The sequence below is a fragment of the Impatiens glandulifera genome, chromosome 1 (genome assembly GCF_907164915.1).
Source record: "Impatiens glandulifera chromosome 1, dImpGla2.1, whole genome shotgun sequence".
Taxonomy (NCBI): domain Eukaryota; kingdom Viridiplantae; phylum Streptophyta; class Magnoliopsida; order Ericales; family Balsaminaceae; genus Impatiens; species Impatiens glandulifera.
The window spans coordinates 147,304,648-147,321,977 of NC_061862.1; the positions used below are offsets into that span (position 1 = coordinate 147,304,648).

At 36.2% G+C, this 17,330-nt stretch overlaps 2 protein-coding genes across 2 annotated transcripts; one reads left to right on the forward strand and one right to left on the reverse strand.

The window, feature by feature from the left end:
- Positions 1–2,001: 2,001 nt before the first annotated feature.
- On the forward strand, positions 2,002–8,272 carry LOC124909896 (probable LRR receptor-like serine/threonine-protein kinase At3g47570). Its single transcript, XM_047450527.1, has 6 exons — positions 2,002–2,074; positions 4,168–4,374; positions 4,449–4,785; positions 7,332–7,372; positions 7,768–7,929; positions 8,202–8,272. Exons 1-6 carry the CDS (start codon positions 2,002–2,004, stop codon positions 8,270–8,272), a joined length of 891 nt encoding a protein of 296 aa, XP_047306483.1.
- A 3,221-nt stretch (positions 8,273–11,493) lies between these two features.
- Positions 11,494–12,978, reverse strand: LOC124909906. Its single transcript, XM_047450538.1, has one exon. It carries the CDS (start codon positions 12,904–12,906, stop codon positions 11,494–11,496), a length of 1,413 nt encoding a protein of 470 aa, XP_047306494.1. The 5' UTR covers positions 12,907–12,978.
- Between the last annotated feature and the right edge of the window lie 4,352 nt (positions 12,979–17,330).

The following is a 17,330-nucleotide window of genomic DNA, read 5'->3' on the forward strand; positions in this document are numbered from 1 at the left end:
AAGAACACTGGAAAGCGGTAAAGCAAATATTTCGCTATCTGAGAGGCACATCCGATGTTGGTCTCATTTATGGGAGTAATAACCAGTGTCTCGTAACTTGTTATTCGAACTCAGATTATGCTACAGATATTGATGGTAGAACATCTATGACTGGTTATGTTTAAACCCTTGGTGACTCTATGGTTAGTTGGAAGGCAACATTACAGTCAACGAAGATATTGTCCACTACCGAGGCTGAGTATATGGCGCTAACTGAAGCAACCAAGGAGGGTATATAGTTGAAATGATTAATCAGTGACCTTGGTATCCATCATGATCAGGCAATTGTTTTTGTGATAGCTTAAGTGCTATTTGTTTGGCCAAAGATCAAGTGCATCATGATAGAACCAAACATATTGATATTTGTTATCATTTTTTTCGTACTGAGAGGAGAATCAAAGTGAAGAAGATCAGCACACATCATAATCTTGCTGATATGTTCACGAAGCCGGTCTCACTTAACAAATTCACTCATTGTTTGGACCTGCTAAATGTTGACAATTGGAAGTAGTTTGATCAGGCTCTTTTTTTGGGTGATAAAGCAAGGTGGAGATTTGTAACGATTTGCCTTTAGTATAGGAATTAATATCACATTTAATTCTACAGTTATGCTTAATTAAGTTAGTATTTACGTTTTCTTGTTTTCAGCATTTTTATAGTCGTAGTTTATTTCTTTTGATGTAACCTTTTCATCTTCATCTTTGACAATAAGAAATCTCTCTTCATCTGTTTTTTTCCACACTTCATTGTTCATCACTTTCTTGCATTCCGCACAACATAAAGTTACAAGCAAAATTAATTTCTAATCAACAATAAGTTATCAGTTATGTTTGTAATTCAAGTTACAAACAAAATTAATTTTATATAACATTGAGTTCTTCAGCTCTCATATAATGCGCAATTTTCGGATTTGAAAATTTGGAATTGATTTTAAGGTTATTTAAACGCTTTCTATCGATGTGAATTTGATCAATTCACCTCGAATCAGAAAAGTCTAAATTTAATTTGAAGGTCTTAGAAAAATCATAGGTTGCTATTGAGCTCTAAATCAAGAATTACAATTCATTAAATTTTCTAACATTTTCTAAATGATGTGTTCTAACTGAAAAATAAATAAAATAGTTTGGCGAAACCAGTATTGTTGAAGTCGAAAATAGTGAACTTACTTCTGTTTGCGATGCAAGATTGCAAGATGATTGGATATTCAATTATGGTTGTACGTATCATTTGTTCCAATCAGGATTGTTTTAACATATGACACAATTTCCAAAGGTGTTGTATTGATGAGAAGTAACTCATCCTATAAAGTGGTGGGTATATGAACAATAAAAGTCACCAGTAAAAAATGGTTTATGACGACCATCTTCACCGATTGGTTGTAACACCAATCAGTATTGTATTATTAGAATAATACCGATTGATATTAAAACAAATCAGTATTATTAAAATTATTATTTTAATAATACTTTGGTGCTACAATCAATCGGTAAAATCCCATATATAATATGAATTGATTTTAAAATCAATCGGTATAGCCCTAAAAAATCTCACAAAAAATGGGCGATAATTTTGTGTTTGTTTAGCCATAATACCAATTGGTTTTTATACCATCAATATTTTTCATTTAATTAACTCTCTTACTTTTCCCTTTCCAAAACCTACTCCCCTTTTTTTCCATATACGGATCTCACCAAGCTCGTCGGGAAATTCGCTCACGAAGGCTACATCGCTAGGAAGTTGGCTCAGGAACTGTCCCTTACATTAATCTGCTGCATTCTCCCTCTTTCTCCTCACCACCTTGTGCTTTGCGAGCCTCCTCCTGCATCTTCACTCCAGTTTCTTAGTCTCTACGTGCCATTTCTCTTTACTTCCGGTCTTAAATCTCCGTACTCTTGTGCTTCCATGCTTGAATCCTGATCTTCTTTCCTTCCTTTTGGATCTTGTATCACTCATCTCAGATCGATGGCTGAGGATAAGCTTGAAATTCCCGACGATCTCATCTCGAAACCTAGTGATCAACCTTGGACTAACAAAGGTACTCGGTTACTCCTTCAATATTTTCATATTCCTTCAATTTTCCGTTACGAGTTTTATATTTTTGATCTTAATGCGTCTATATAGTTCTAATTTGACAACCAATCCAAGAAAGTCGCACATAAGTTCTTCGCTGTTTCAGATATATGATTTTATTTTACAATTACAAAGCATGACTGGTGTGTTTTCTTTATGGATTCTTCTAATATGTGGTGTTTTTATCATTTTAATACGATATGCCTTGTAAAGAATGATGATTCACAATTCTATTGTGTTTTGAATTCTCAGATGTATGTTTAATGTTGTTGGTTGTTTTATTCTCTATAATCTTTAATGAGAATGTTACTATTTTTGCCTTAGGCTACTTTTGTTATACATGTTTTCCCCTACTTATTGAGAAATTCCCCTTTAAAGAGCAAGCATCTTTAGTTTGACAGTTCTTCTACACAATTCCTGTAAATAAGTTAGCTAAATTAAGTAACGAGAAGATAGAGAAAATTATTAATTGAGATAAAAGAGAAAATTAAATATATATACTTAGGCTTTGATAACTTAATTTATCACTTAATTTGAATATATTAAGGACTTATTTAAAATAAGTATATTTATAACACATATTTATAATAACTTATTACTATAGACTTAAGTGAAAACACGTTAAAAATAATAAGCTCAAATATGAAGCTTATTTTAAAAGAGGAAAAAAACTTAATGCGCTACTCTAAAAAATAAATCATCAAAATACAAATATATCCTTTTAAATTTAATAAAATTACTGTTATATATTATAAATTCGTATAACTTTTCCATTTTTTTCTCTTTTTATTTTCTTTATCATAATTCATTTAATTATTTTTTACGAGATTATTTTCGAACATTATTAAATAAAAATAGGATTATATCTAAACTAATTATAAAATAAATAAAAAATAAGAGAAATATATATATATATATATATATATATATATATATTATCTCTCATATTTATTTATATATATAAATATAAAATCGTATTAATTTTTCAATTTTTTCACATTATAAGTAAATAAACTTCCTTTTTCTCTTGGGATAAATATATATATTTTATTATCTCTTATATATATATATATATATTACGTTAACAAATTATAATTTAATATATACTAGTTAAAAAAAAATATAATATTTATTTTAATTTTTTATTATTTAATATATTAAATTATATACTTCAATATATTATATTAATATATTATATTAAGTTTATTAATTAATATCATTAATATAAGTAGTCTAGAGGTATTTGTTTAGATATTATCTAACTAACTAAAATATTGAATACAAATTTCATATGTTTCTGTTTGTTAATTTAATTTTTTATCTCTTGATATTTTAATCATTAAGTATTCATAAGTAGTATTAAGTATTCAGATCTTAATTTTATGTTTTATCAGCAAGTCTAATCAAGGTTCTACGTGCTATCTCATTCGCTACCATATTTCTCTCCCCTATCATTACTCTTATTTTTATTATATTTATTTTTATACGAGTATGAAAATTTTATATAATATATATAGTCATTCAAAATGTAATTTACAAATTATATATACATACATAAAATTATTTTAACAATCATAAGTGGTCTAGCGGGGTCTAGCAGTTAAAGTATTAACATGTTAGGATCGGTGTAATTAATAAAGACTAAGGTCTGACTATTGATAATAATTTATACACTTCAGTTCGACTTTAACTCTGTTAGAAGTTAAAATATATTTCTATTCTTCGCAAATCCTTCGAACTCTTGAAAAACGGTTTTAAGTGCGGAAGTGTTCGTCGGATTTGAAGCTTTGAACCAATGAAAGATGAATAACAGAAAATAAAGAACACGGGAGTTGTTTATGGATGTTCGGAGCAAACTCACTTATATTACCCCTTCTTTCAACAACCGGAAGGATTTCACTAACTTCTTTGAATCAAATACAGATTACTGAGTTAACTATCTCTCTGTTGAACAGAACATCCTCTGTTCAACTTACAATATTCTTCAACAGTAATCTACTCCAGCGTTTAAGAGTTGCGATTGATGTGGCTTCTGCACTCAATTACCTTCATTATCAGTGCGAACACACAGTTATTACCTTCATTATCAGTGCGAACACACAGTTATTCATTGTGATCTGAAGCCAAGTAACATCCTTCTTGACCAACAAATGGTTGCACATGTTGGAGATTTCGGACTGGCCAGACTTTATCATCCAGAAATGGGTATTTCCCATCACAGTAGTTCGATGGGAGTGATGGGCACAGTTGGATATGCAGCACTAGGTATGTTAACTGATAGTAGAACAAATTTTGTCTTTAATTTTTGTTGGCCTAATTTATTTCATAATCTTAATCAGAGTACGGTATTGGAAGTCAAATGTCAATGAAAGGAGATGTTTACAGTTACGGGGTTTTGTTGCTAGAGATGTTAACGGGAAAGAGACCTACCGATTTGATGTTTGTAGATGGTCTTAACATTCGTAACTTTACTAGTCAAGTCTTAACAGGAAAAGAAATTGAGATTGTAATGGATCCAATAATTTTAAAATGTGACATTGTTAATGGTCAGAGGGACAATTGTCTGATCGCAATTATGAAGATTGGTTTGGCTTGCTCGGAAGAACTACCCCAAAATAGGATGAACATGACCGATGTTGTTAGGGAGTTGCAACATATTAAGAAGGCCATGTTCAAGTGAACATAAAAAGTTTTACTTTCAACTTTAATTTTGTTTTTGTAATTGTACCCTCGTTAAGCAAATAATAAATTACATTATTGATGAACTCTTAAGTGGAAATTATTTTTGTCTACTTAAAAGAAAATAAGAGCAAAATATATCATCATGCAACTCTTTGATCTGGTAGAGAGCCGTAAAATAGATGCAATATTGTAATTATTATAATTAGAGTGTCTATAAAAAAAATGAGAGTATTAACGAGAAATCCAATTCAATTAAATAGAATGTTGCACAAAATAAAATAAAAAATACAGTTGAATTTTGAGTAGTGGAAGAGAAACGAGACACCCTTCGCTATTAAAAAAACTATTGAAAGACTATAAACCAAATGATTTTTCATAGTATGAACTGTAATATTCTTTTTAAAGTGATGATAATGAACTGTAAAAATACTCATTTATAATGAGTTTTTAAACTGAAATATAAATTCTGAAAAACTGAAGTATAATTGATTGATAAACCTAAGTGTACTTTCTGATGAACTGAAATGTAACGTCGTATATGCTCAACTGTAATTTATTTTACACTAAACATTAACGTTTTATAAAACTCAACTAAAATATAATGTAATGTATGAACGGTAATCTAATAGCATTTAAATACTATTTGTAATCACACTACAATAAAACATATTTTCGACGACCCTTATATCACAATTCATATTAAGCGTGCTAAAACTCAAAAGAAACAAAAAAAATCTCAACCTTTATACACACAACAATTTTTTTTAATTTTTTATATACATCTGATTTTTAATTAATTATTATTTAAATTTAACTATTCTAAATTTTAATATTTTTATGTTTTATTTTTTACTATATAAATATTTTATTTCACTATCTTAATTTTTTTTAAATTAAATTAGACTTATAATTTTATTAACATTAAAATTTAATTATTAAATTTTTATAACATAATTATTAAGTTTTATTATTAATGATTTCTTGAGACGGTTGTTTATAGCTTGTTGCAATTCGAATCTATCTATATATTATAGAACATGCAATCTTCAATCTATAAGTGTGGATGATACTTTAGTTCTATTGATTGATTTACATGCAGTCAGATGCCTTATTTTAATATTGATGTAACAAGGTAAGGTTAAATTTGAATGGATGAAGATGAGTTATAATGTTTTTTCTTAGCTCTTAACTTAAGTTATTATAGTTCCATTGTCCTTGTTTTGTTTATCTTTTGTAGATCACTGTTCTTTATTTAGTCTATCTACTAATTCCTTCAATCTTGAGGTATGTTCTCTATTGTTTAAGTGTTAGGATTTATGTCTGTTGAGCGGAGTTTTTTTTATATTATTATGTGATTCAGATGTCGGTAATCTTCTTCTTCTTAGAGTTTATTCTGTTTGGAGGTAGGTATATTTAAGATAATATTTGAAGAATCGCTTCACCGTTCTTAGCTTAGCCTTCTCTACTGAAAACTATAGTACTAATATAGCTTACCTAGATGTAGTACTAATATGATCTCTGATAACTTTTTAACATCAGTCTTGATTGTATTAGATTAAAGAGAATGTTTGATTTAATTCTAAAATATGAAGTCCTCTATTACCTAACATCAGGTTTCGTGGTCATTTCTGGAACTCTCTAGAATCCTCTAGGAGTTCCTAGGTCTTGGTCGGTCATGGAACTCTCTAGATTTCTATAGGAGTTCCCTTTTTGTGAATGAGGTCATGAAACTCTATAGAATTCTCTAGGAGTTCCTCTTTTTGTAAGTATGGTCATGGAACTTTCTAAAATTCTCTAGGAAGTTCATTTTGTATGTAAGGTGGGAGAACTCTCTAGAATTCTCTAGGAGTTCTCATGTATAGGTGCTAGTAGAATTCTCTAGAAATATCTAGGAATTCTTGGGTCTAGGTTAGGTAATAGAAGTCTAGAAAACACTAGGTCTAGGAGGATCTAGAATAATCCATACACTTGTATATAAACAAGTCTTGGACAAAAACCAAGACACTCAACAACCAATGTTCAAAACACTCAACACTTGTAATACCTCTCTCTTGTAAGCAATAAACAAGATATTCTCCAAGCTCTTTCTCTCTCAAATTGTTCCACCTTCTTGCATCTTTAAGAGGCTGACTAGCTAGGATTGAGGCAATCTAGCCTAGTGCTGCGCGGGATGAGAGAATATTCGGTGACCGAGTTTCTGCCCGTGACAATATGCTCATGACACTCTTGGGTTAAAAGCCTTTCTCACGGTACGTTTTTGAGTTTCTCAATTCTGTCTCACTCTTTGTTGATCGTTGGATGTGTTGCTGTTGTTGCTGCTATTGTAGCTTGAAAATCGATACCTACTTTCCTTACTGAAAACTCGTTGGCTGTCTTGCTATTGTCGTCTATGCATATTCTCTTATATGCGCGTATAGTGTATGACATTTATATCATTACTACTTCTCCTGCTCAGCTGCTACCTACCCACCTACCTGCCTTCTTTCTGTATCTGGAGTCCTATATCTAAACCTTCATCACTACATTGCTCTATTTTGTAGATCTTCTGATGCAGCAACTTATCCAGTATTGGGTCAACCAGGTATCATTATCTTGTTGGAATTATTTACAATATTTAGGTACATATATTATTTAATAATCGTATATTAATTGTTATCATAATAAAGATTAAAGCCCAATGAAAGTGATTTATTAAATTATAAAGATTACGGGGCTTATTTAGACATCTATAATAAATATGGGGATTATTTGTGTAGAAGCACAAATATCATTTATTATTTCGTTGATGGGCCGAATAATAAATGGGTATATTAGGGCTAGGTCCCCAACCCATAAAGATAGCCTATCTAATTTGTTTCTCTCATCGAACAATAAGGTTTATTATGTTCATCTCTCAAAAATCACTCAATAAGACTATCGATAAAGGGTTGGAAGACTGAAACCCCACCCACATCAGATATTCTGATCCATGTCCAGATCCAAAACAAGAAGATCCACATTCCGATCCAGATCCACATTCCGATCCAAATCCAGAACAAGAAGATCCAAAATTAAGAGAAGATTCAAGATCAATAGAAGATCAAGAAGAAGAGAATAACGAAGAATGGCTTAATGAACCGTTGTTCTTTCCAGATTCAGGTATGTTTCCGCAATTACAGTTTATCTCAATTTATCAACATAGAGTATTAAAAATTATAGACTTAAGGATTAAAGATCTAAATTAAAATTTCTAACATATCTATGCTAACCAGTTACCAATGTGCATATGATTATTTCTCTTAAACAACAATACGCATATTATATTTCTTGAACTTAAGCATGCAGCAATCTGTATTATTTTTGCTGGGATAAGGAAAACATAATGGATCACTTTTAATGTTAAACTTGACACACAACATCTCTCTTGATAGCAAATGATCATTACTGTTTGGTGAATGAACAATACCTGAATGCCACCATCTTCACCAAATCGGCTGGATAACTGGGAAAACTATATCCACTCAGGGAACAAGGCGTTCTGTAAAGTCGGATAAGGATGAGAAATCTTAGACAAGGCTGTAAAAAGTTAAAATTAACTGCCTTCAGATCATTAATACTATGTGTTACGGCTAAAAGTTCACCTTTCAAGTTTGTAATCAAAATCTACAGGAGTATCTGAATATACCTATGTTGGGTCAAATTATTTTGACTAAGTGTTGAAATAATTTATCCATTGAGATTTTGATGATGAAATAACTTATAAGTTTTGATGCAGGTGTATTGAAACAATATTTAATAAGACATGGCTCTAATGAGAGTCATTAGACCGATTTTAACATTAAATGCATAGAATTAGACGTACAGTCTAACTCATCGGAGTTAGACGTGTAGTCTAATGAATGCATAGAATTAGACGTACAATCTAACTCATCGGAGTTAGACGTGTAGTCTAATGAATGCATAGAATTAGACGTACAGTCTAACTCATCAGAGTTAGACGTGTAGTCTAATGAATGCATAGAATTAGCGTACAGTCTAACTCATCGAAGTTAGACGTGTGGTCTATTGAATGCATAAAATTAGACGTACAGTCTAACTCATCGGAGTTAGATGTGTAGTCTAATTAATGCATAGAATTAGACGTACAGTCTAACTCATCGGAGTTAGACGTGTAGTCTAATGAATGCATAGAATTAGACGTACAGTCTAACTTATCGAAGTTAGACGTGTAGTCTAATGAATGCATAGAATTAGACGTACAGTCTAACTCATCGGAGTTAGACGTGTAGTCTAATGAATATATAGAATTAGGCGTACAGTCAAACTGATCGGAGTTAGACGTGTAGTCTAATGAATATATAGAATTAGATGTAAGTCTAATATATACGGAATTAGACGTAAGTCTAATGTGTTCGAAATTAGACGTACAGTCTAACTCATCGGAGTTAGACGTGTAGTCTAATAGACTTGTAATTAGACGGATAGTCTAATAGATATTCAGAATTATACGTGTAGTCTAATGAATAAACGGAATTAGACGTATAGTCTAACTCATCGGAGTTAGACGTCTAGTCTAATATATTTGCAATTATACGGATAGTCTAATTTATGCGGAATTAGACGTACAGTCTAACTCATCGGAGTTAGACGTCTAGTCTAATAGACTGTGAAAGTTAGACGTGAATCTAACTCCTTCAGACAAGTCTGAGGTAGAACCAGAATTAGACGTGCAGTCTAACTTAGTGGAGTTAGACGTGCAGTCTAATGGTTATTGGATAATTAGACGGGCAATCTAATTAGTGAAAGTTAGACGTGAGTCTAACTACTTCAGACAAGTCTGAGGTAGAACCGGAATTAGACGTGCAGTCTAACTCAGTAGAGTTAGACGTGCAGTCTAACTCAGTAGAGTTAGACGTGCAGTCTAATGGTTATGGGATAATTAGACGGGCAGTCTAATTAGTGAAAGTTAGACGTGAGTCTAACTCTTTCAGACAAGTCTGAGATAGAACCGAAATTAGACGTGCAGTCTAACTCAGTGGAGTTAGACGTGCAGTTTAATGGTTATTGGATAATTAGACGTGAGTCTAATTCATTTAGACCAGACAGTCTAATAGATGTTACTATTAGAAGGTGATGTTTTATTTCATTAGATTGATTTTACAATCCGTCTAACTGAAATACGTCTAATGCTCAGCTTAAGCAGTATGCTTGAAGCTAGCATTTCACCTACCCACGTGCTATAGCTGTACCCTACTCTTGCTCTAGTTTCTATTGAAGATTAGTACAACAGCTATATGCAACCAACCAAGGAAGTCCACGTAAGAGAATTTTCCTCATATTATTTGTTTTGCAGGTACATCCCTGATGGAATATTCGCCGCACTACCAGTGATGTACGGCCACGATCCTTGTGCTTAGAACCTGTTGTGTACAATGGAGGCTTTCTAATGGAAGAGTACCACGTATCATTCTAAAAGATTCGACCGTTAACTCCTACTCATTATTTAACAAATCTAAAGGACAATGGACAATCTGCCTTACGAATTCTGCCTTACACAACTGTACGCGTTCATTTCCGTTCCCTTCCGATTTTCTCTGGCGCGCGTGCCCATTTTTTATTTAATTGATTGGCATACACTCCCTTTTTTTCCGAATTGAATTGGCCCGTACAGGTTTTAAATCGACACACTCGCAAATGTGTCGATCTAATTGACTTGAGAGTCGCCACTTTAGTTTACTTCCCAAAGAAACTAAAGAAAAGAAAAATCAGAGATTCATTTTAAGAGTCCGGTGTTTGGTTACGTATTAGGAAAGGGCCTACGGCGCTATGTCCTATACGCCTGTCTTTACAGACAGTCTCTACTCCTATGTAATTGGCCATATGATGTTTGAAAGATTATTATGTTTTCATTCTGAGTTCAGAACTCTTTTGCTTGTGTGAGAAAATCTTAATCATTTGCAAGGGACTAGTCCTATTCATAGGGTGTTTGAAGAGGACAAAGTATTGAAAAGCATTGAAGCATTGAAAACATTGAAGCATTGAAAAGCATCGAAGAGCATATAGCAAAGTTCTCAGGAAAAACAAGAGTCACGATTCCAGAGGAAGGACGTACAAGTATGAACGACAAGGACAAAGTATCGGGTTGAAGATTGGAAATATTATGCTCTTTGGACAAAGGAGAGAAGATGATAAAATAACTCAAGGTCCCAAGTGTTCCCCATTTTTTTCTTAGAATTTTCAGAGTTAAGGGAAACTCTGAGTACAACTCGTTAAAATGAGCCATTTTAAAAAATAATTCCCAAAATTCCCAAAACTTTCATATGATAGTCGAAAATATTATTAGGAGCTCATAAGAATCGTGTTTGGAATTTTCGGAGTTATAGAACCCCCCGATATGACACTACAAAGATAGACATTTTTCCAAACGGGCCCTAAAAATTCCGGGAAAAATTATTTTCGAAAAAAAATAATATTTTGGAGTTTTTGGGAAAATTTGAGAATTTTTTTAAAGTGGTTTGAATGTTAGAATCCTCATTTTAAAGTCGTTTGTAAAACTTGAGAAACAAACAGGGCCTTAAGTTTATTTTCATTTTTTTTTTTGAAAGTTTTAAATTAAAATAAAAGGAAAAGAAAGTTTAGGGGTCCAATTAGAATATCAGGAAAAGATCAGAGACTACTTTAATTTCGAATTAATAAATTAATTCGAAATTAAAGTTATCAGGCTTATTTAGAAATAAAAGAGACCCAAGGGTCTCTTTGAAACTTCAACAGAAGTTGAGGGAAACGCAATATAACAAAACAAAAACAGAACTCCAGCAAATTAGCTTGTTTTTGCATTGCATCAGCTACTACAGCAGTAACGCTCAATATCAACGATTTACAGACCATTATGTCATATTCTTGGGCTTTGTCAATAACCACCACCCCATAAAATTCTGATGCGAATCTGAAGAATTGAGCACACACTTCAAAGTTTTTCTCCTTTCCAGCTAACCTGCGAACAATCCTAATTGCAGAACTAGCAGTAACATGGAACTTTCCCAGAAGCACCAAAAATATCTCCTTTACAGTCTCAGCTCCTACTGCCCCAGATGCCTGGAAGTAAGCCTCCACCACTGACACCCAGATCACCTCAGGAATCTCCTTCATTGCTGCCATTCCTCTCAGCTCCTTCTCTGCCTCGCCATGCCGTCCTAACCCCAACCATGCCTTCATTGTCAACACACTCAAACTTGGATGATCATCACCACCATCATCTCTCAATACCCTCACACACTTCAACACACTGTCGAACTCATCCTTCGTGCTATTACATGATGTTATCACCAATATTCCATTTGGTGCTACCAGTTTCGATACTGAATCCCAATACAAGACCCTCTTTATGGAGCCATCTGGATGTAATCCAATAGCATCAAGAGTTCCTTTATCCATCACAAGTTGAAATTTTGATTCCAGCTTTGTCTCAAGTACATCGACAACCAAGAACTTAACGTTTGTGTATCCATCACGCTCAGAAAGTTTTTGAGCAAGGTCTACTGCAGCTTCACTGTAATCAGTACCTGTAAGACTGGAAAACTCCAGCTTAGAGAGTTCTTGGAGAAGCAACCCGTTGCCTGTGCTGTCATCAAGAACATTCCAACCAGTAACATCTTTATTAATCTGTTCAACAGGACCAGATTTACCATCGATGTGATTTTGAAAATGCCTTTCAGATATGTCTGAGCATAAAGTTTTTGTCCAAGAAGCAACAGTTTCCATGACATTAGCCCCAAACCACACTTCACCAGAATGTCCATGTTCACGGAAATCAACCAGTTCATCTGCATACGCAGCATCCAAATAACTCTGGAAGCCCAACATCGATGTAATAGTTTCAGCATCTGGTTCCTCCTTATCCGAGTTGTAATCGGAGGTGGCAGGGAAAGCAGAAACAGAAAGCGCCTCGGAGGCATCAGCATGACGTTGATCGTCGTCGAGAGTACTACCGTACTCGCTCTTAATAGACCATGAGTCGGCTGCGATAGATCGGTCGTCGTCAGAGATCAGATCATTGGAAGCATACGCGACGGCGGCGGTTACTCGCGCCTGTGATAGCTCTGGTTCTTCAGGTTGTTGCAATCGAAGTCCAGCCATATTCAACAGAGTCCAGCTAGAGATATGAAGAACTCTTCTTCACAACGAACACAGAGAAAATGGCAATAAACGTCACAAAGGATTTAGAAAATAGATTTTAGGTTTCTCAGTTGATCCTTCTCTCTCTCTCTAGCTCCATCAGAGAAGAAGGGTTCAAGCGCCTGACGTTGGATATGAGATCTGTATCTTGTTCAATGGTAGATCATCCATTGTCTGTCTTGACGACGAGAGAAAGAGAGAGAGAAGGGACTGGTTTCTAATCCTATCTTCAATTCTAACTACTCCTAATCAAAGATCTATCAGCCTCAATCTAACAAATATCAGCCAAGCATTCAATCAATTGGAAATAACTACAGCAGCAAAGGAAACATACTTGAAATTTGAATGAAACAAACTGTAATCACACTTCTAATCATCAAGCGGCATCGGTGTTCATAACCGATGCCTCCAATCAACATTTCAAGAACATCATTCAGTTTAAATGTTTACCTGATTAGCAAAGGGAGATGAAAACAAAATGAATCAGCCGGATTCGAAGAAGCTTCAGCCAAAGTTTCTGCCGTTCTTCGCGTTCGTCGATCCAATCATCCAAGGAAATGAGCTCGGATTACTCCTTCTCCTTCTTCAACAATGGAAGCAATATCAAAACTCTCTCACATTTTGTAACCGCTCGTCTCTCTCCTCCCAGAACTGAAAAACTGCTCTCTTTCTCTAAAACTCCTCCACTCCAAAACTCACTTCCCCACTCATCTTCCCCCTCCTTTTTTAATTTTATTACAGGGGTTCATTTGTAATTAGCCCAAAAATTGAAGGGCACGCTTGGAAGAAAAGAAAAAATATATATTTTCCCTTTTTTTTTTCTTTTCGTTTTACTCCTTTTCCATTTTTCTTTCTTTGCACCTTCACACTAAACGAATCACCCCGGTCGCGTTTTTGCTCAGAAAATTGTGAAAATTTTATGGTCAGTTCTTAACACCACGAACATGAATCTCCTTTTTGAATGAACCCAAACGGACTTTCCTATCCAAAGTTATGGTATTTTAAAGCCACCCCTCCATTTCAATCTTTTCAATCCCGCGGTTTTCACTTTCATAACTTTAATAGCCCATAACTTTGTGCACAGAGCTTTCCTCACAATGAGGTTGGTACCATTGGACAGGCAAGACTCTTGCCTACATCCCCATGTTCTCCTTTGCTTACGAAATGGTCTGTGTTGGTCAGGAGACTAGCCTCACAAAAACGTATCAGTTCACGCATCACCTTCGCTGCGGGCGACTTGGACTGAGCTTCAGGGAGAACTGGGAGAAGTATTTGGTGTCGTTGGAAAGGTAATTCAAAGGGCTTTCCAACGGTAGCTCATACACTGAAGATGGATCAATGGTGCAAAAGATATGATTTTTAGAAGTGCAACATAGCTTCAGCTAGCTCCCAGGACTTGAATCGGTAGTTTTTTCCTTCTTTTTGAGCATTTTCTGCACAAATTTGCAAACAATAACATTATACTCAAAATTCAAGATTTTTCAAAACGTACAACATGAACGTGTCACGGGTTGGGAAAACAGAGTCGTTATGAAACTCGACATTTGGATCGTTATCTTTTAAGCTTTACCGGGTCAGTTTTCCACGAGGTGATTCTATTTTTGTTTTCCCGGTTCAATAAACAAACATGAGTATTATTTTGGGCCGGGTTTTTCTATTAGGTATCTAGGGTGTAAAAATGGGGTGTCTACAGAATGCCCCTCTTGGACAGAGTTTGGAGAAAAAAAATCTTGTTTTCATAAAACGTGTGTCCAAGCCTGAACAAATAGGCGCCGCATTTTTATTTTCTCATTTTTACCTCGAGTTGATTGAATGAAAGGGAAAAGAAAGATACAACCTGACAGTGTTCTTCATTGGTTCTTCTCTTTTAGCCCTTTTCACATGTGAAGAAACCAGAAGTATGAGCCATGAAACGATCCTCGTGGCGTACCTGTAAGAGAGAATGAGACATCAGAACAAGTTTCGTATCAAAGCTTACATAGGAATTTTGGGAAGCAGCATCTTGTCACGATCAGATTCAATAATAGACCGTCATGAGTCATCTTTTCACAGCCGATCTCGTGTGAATTCTTGTCAAGTGAAAGTTCACAAGTAAAAACCTGCAAAACAAGAGAAACACAATGATAAAGCCAATAGGCTGTCAGTTTAAGAATCAGTTAACAAGCCTCTGTGGTATATCCTCATCAAGGAACCCTACAACTCAAAACGTAATCTCCTAGGTTCACCAATTGACAAAATAGTCGTTCGTTGAGACCTTCTAGAACCATGTACCCCTCCGAGGGTACTCTTCAACAAAACAACACAACCCTTTGTCTTCAAAGGATTGAAATCATCGAGTCTTAGATGGTCTCGATGAAGAAGGCAACATGCCAAAATCCGTGGAGGATCCTTGTGGCTTCAAACATTCATAAGATTTTTTTTTTGTTTTTTTTATTTATATTTTTGTGAACACCGAAACGATGACACTCGCGACGATTAGGGATAGAGAAAACAATCGACTCCCCAACTGCAAGAGAAGATCGGAGCAGGGGTTTTCTCCAATGAACGGCTATGAAGAAGTCAATCGCCCCTCCGACTGCAAGAGCAGATCAGAGTTTGGGTCTTCTCCAATTAATGGAAGCGAAGAAAACAATCGCCACCCCGGCTGCGAGAGCAAACCGGAGCATGGGTTTTCTCCGTTGAACGGCAATGAAGAAAACAATCGCCTCCCCAACTGCGAGAGCAGATCGGAGCAGAGGTTTTCTCCAATGAACGGCTATGAAGAAGTCAATCGCCCCTCCGACTGCAAGAGCAGATCGGAGTTTGGGTCTTCTCCAATTAATGGAAGCGAAGAAAACAATCGCCACCCCAGCTGCAAGAGCAAACCAGAGCTTGGGTTTTCTTCGTTGAACGGCAATGAAGAAAACAATCGCCTCCCCAACTGCGAGAGCAGATCGGAGCAGGGGTTTTCTCCAATGAATGGCTATGAAGAAGTCAATCGCCCCTCCGACTGTAAAAGCAGATCGGAGTTTGGGTCTTCTTCCAATTAATGGTAGCGAAGAAAACAGTCGCCACCCCGGCTGCGAGAGCAAACCAGAGCATGGGTTTTCTCCGTTGAACGGCAATGGAGAAAACAATCGCCTCCCCAACTGCGAGAGCAGATCGGAGCAGGGGTTTTCTCCAATGAACGGCTATGAAGAAGTCAATCGCCCCTCCGACTGCAAGAGCAGATCGGAGTTTGGGTCTTCTCCAATTAATGGTAGCGAAGAAAACAGTCGCCACCCCAGCTGCGAGAGCAAACCGGAGCATGGGTTTTCTCCGTTGAACGGCAATGGAGAAAACAATCGCCTCCCCAACTGCGAGAGCAGATCGGAGCAGGGGTTTTCTCCAATGAACGACTATGAAGAAGTCAATCGCCCCTCCGACTGCAAGAGCAGGTCGGAGTTTGGGTCTTCTCCAATTAATGGTAGCGAAGAAAACAATCGCCACCCCGGCCGCAAGAGCAAACCGGAGCATGGGTTTTCTCCGTTGAACGGCAATGAAGAAAACGCCTCCCCAACTGCGAGAGCAAATCGGAGCAGGGGTTTTCTCCAATGAACGGCTATGAAGAAGTCAATCGCCCCTCCGACTGCAAGAGCAGATCGGAGTTTGGGTCTTCTCCAATTAATGAAAGCGAAGAAAACGATCGCCACCCCGGCTGCAAGAGCAAACCAGAGCATGGGTTTTCTTCGTTGAACGGCAATGAAGAAAACAATCGCCTCCCCAACTGCGAGAGCAGATCGGAGCAGGGTTTTCTCCAATGAACGGCTATGAAGAAGTCAATCGCCCCTCCGACTGCAAGAGCAGATCGGAGTTTGGGTCTTCTCCAATTAATAGAAGCGAAGAAAACAATCGCCACCCCGGCCGCGAGAGCAAACCGGAGCATGGATTTTCTCCGTAGAACGGCAATGAAGAAAACAATCGCCTCCCCAACTGCGAGAGCAGATCAGAGCAGGGGCTTTCTCCAATGAATGGCTATGAAGAAGTCAATCGCCCCTCCGACTGCAAGAGCAGATCGGAGTTCGGGTCTTCTCCAATTAATGGAAGCGAAGAAAACGGTCGCCACCCCGGCTGCGAGAGCAAACCAGAGCATGGGTTTTCTCCGTTGAACGGCAATGGAGAAAACAATCGCCTCCCCAACTGCGAGAGCAGATCGGAGCAGGGGTTTTCTCCAATGAACGGCTATGAAGAAGTCAATCGCCCCTCCGACTGCAAGAGCAGATCGGAGTTTGGGTCTTCTCCAATTAATGGTAGCGAAGAAAACAGTCGCCACCCCGGCTGCGAGAGCAAACCGGAGCATGGGTTTTCTCCGTTGAACGGCAATGGAGAAAACAATCGCCTCCCCAACTGCGAGAGCAGATCGGAGC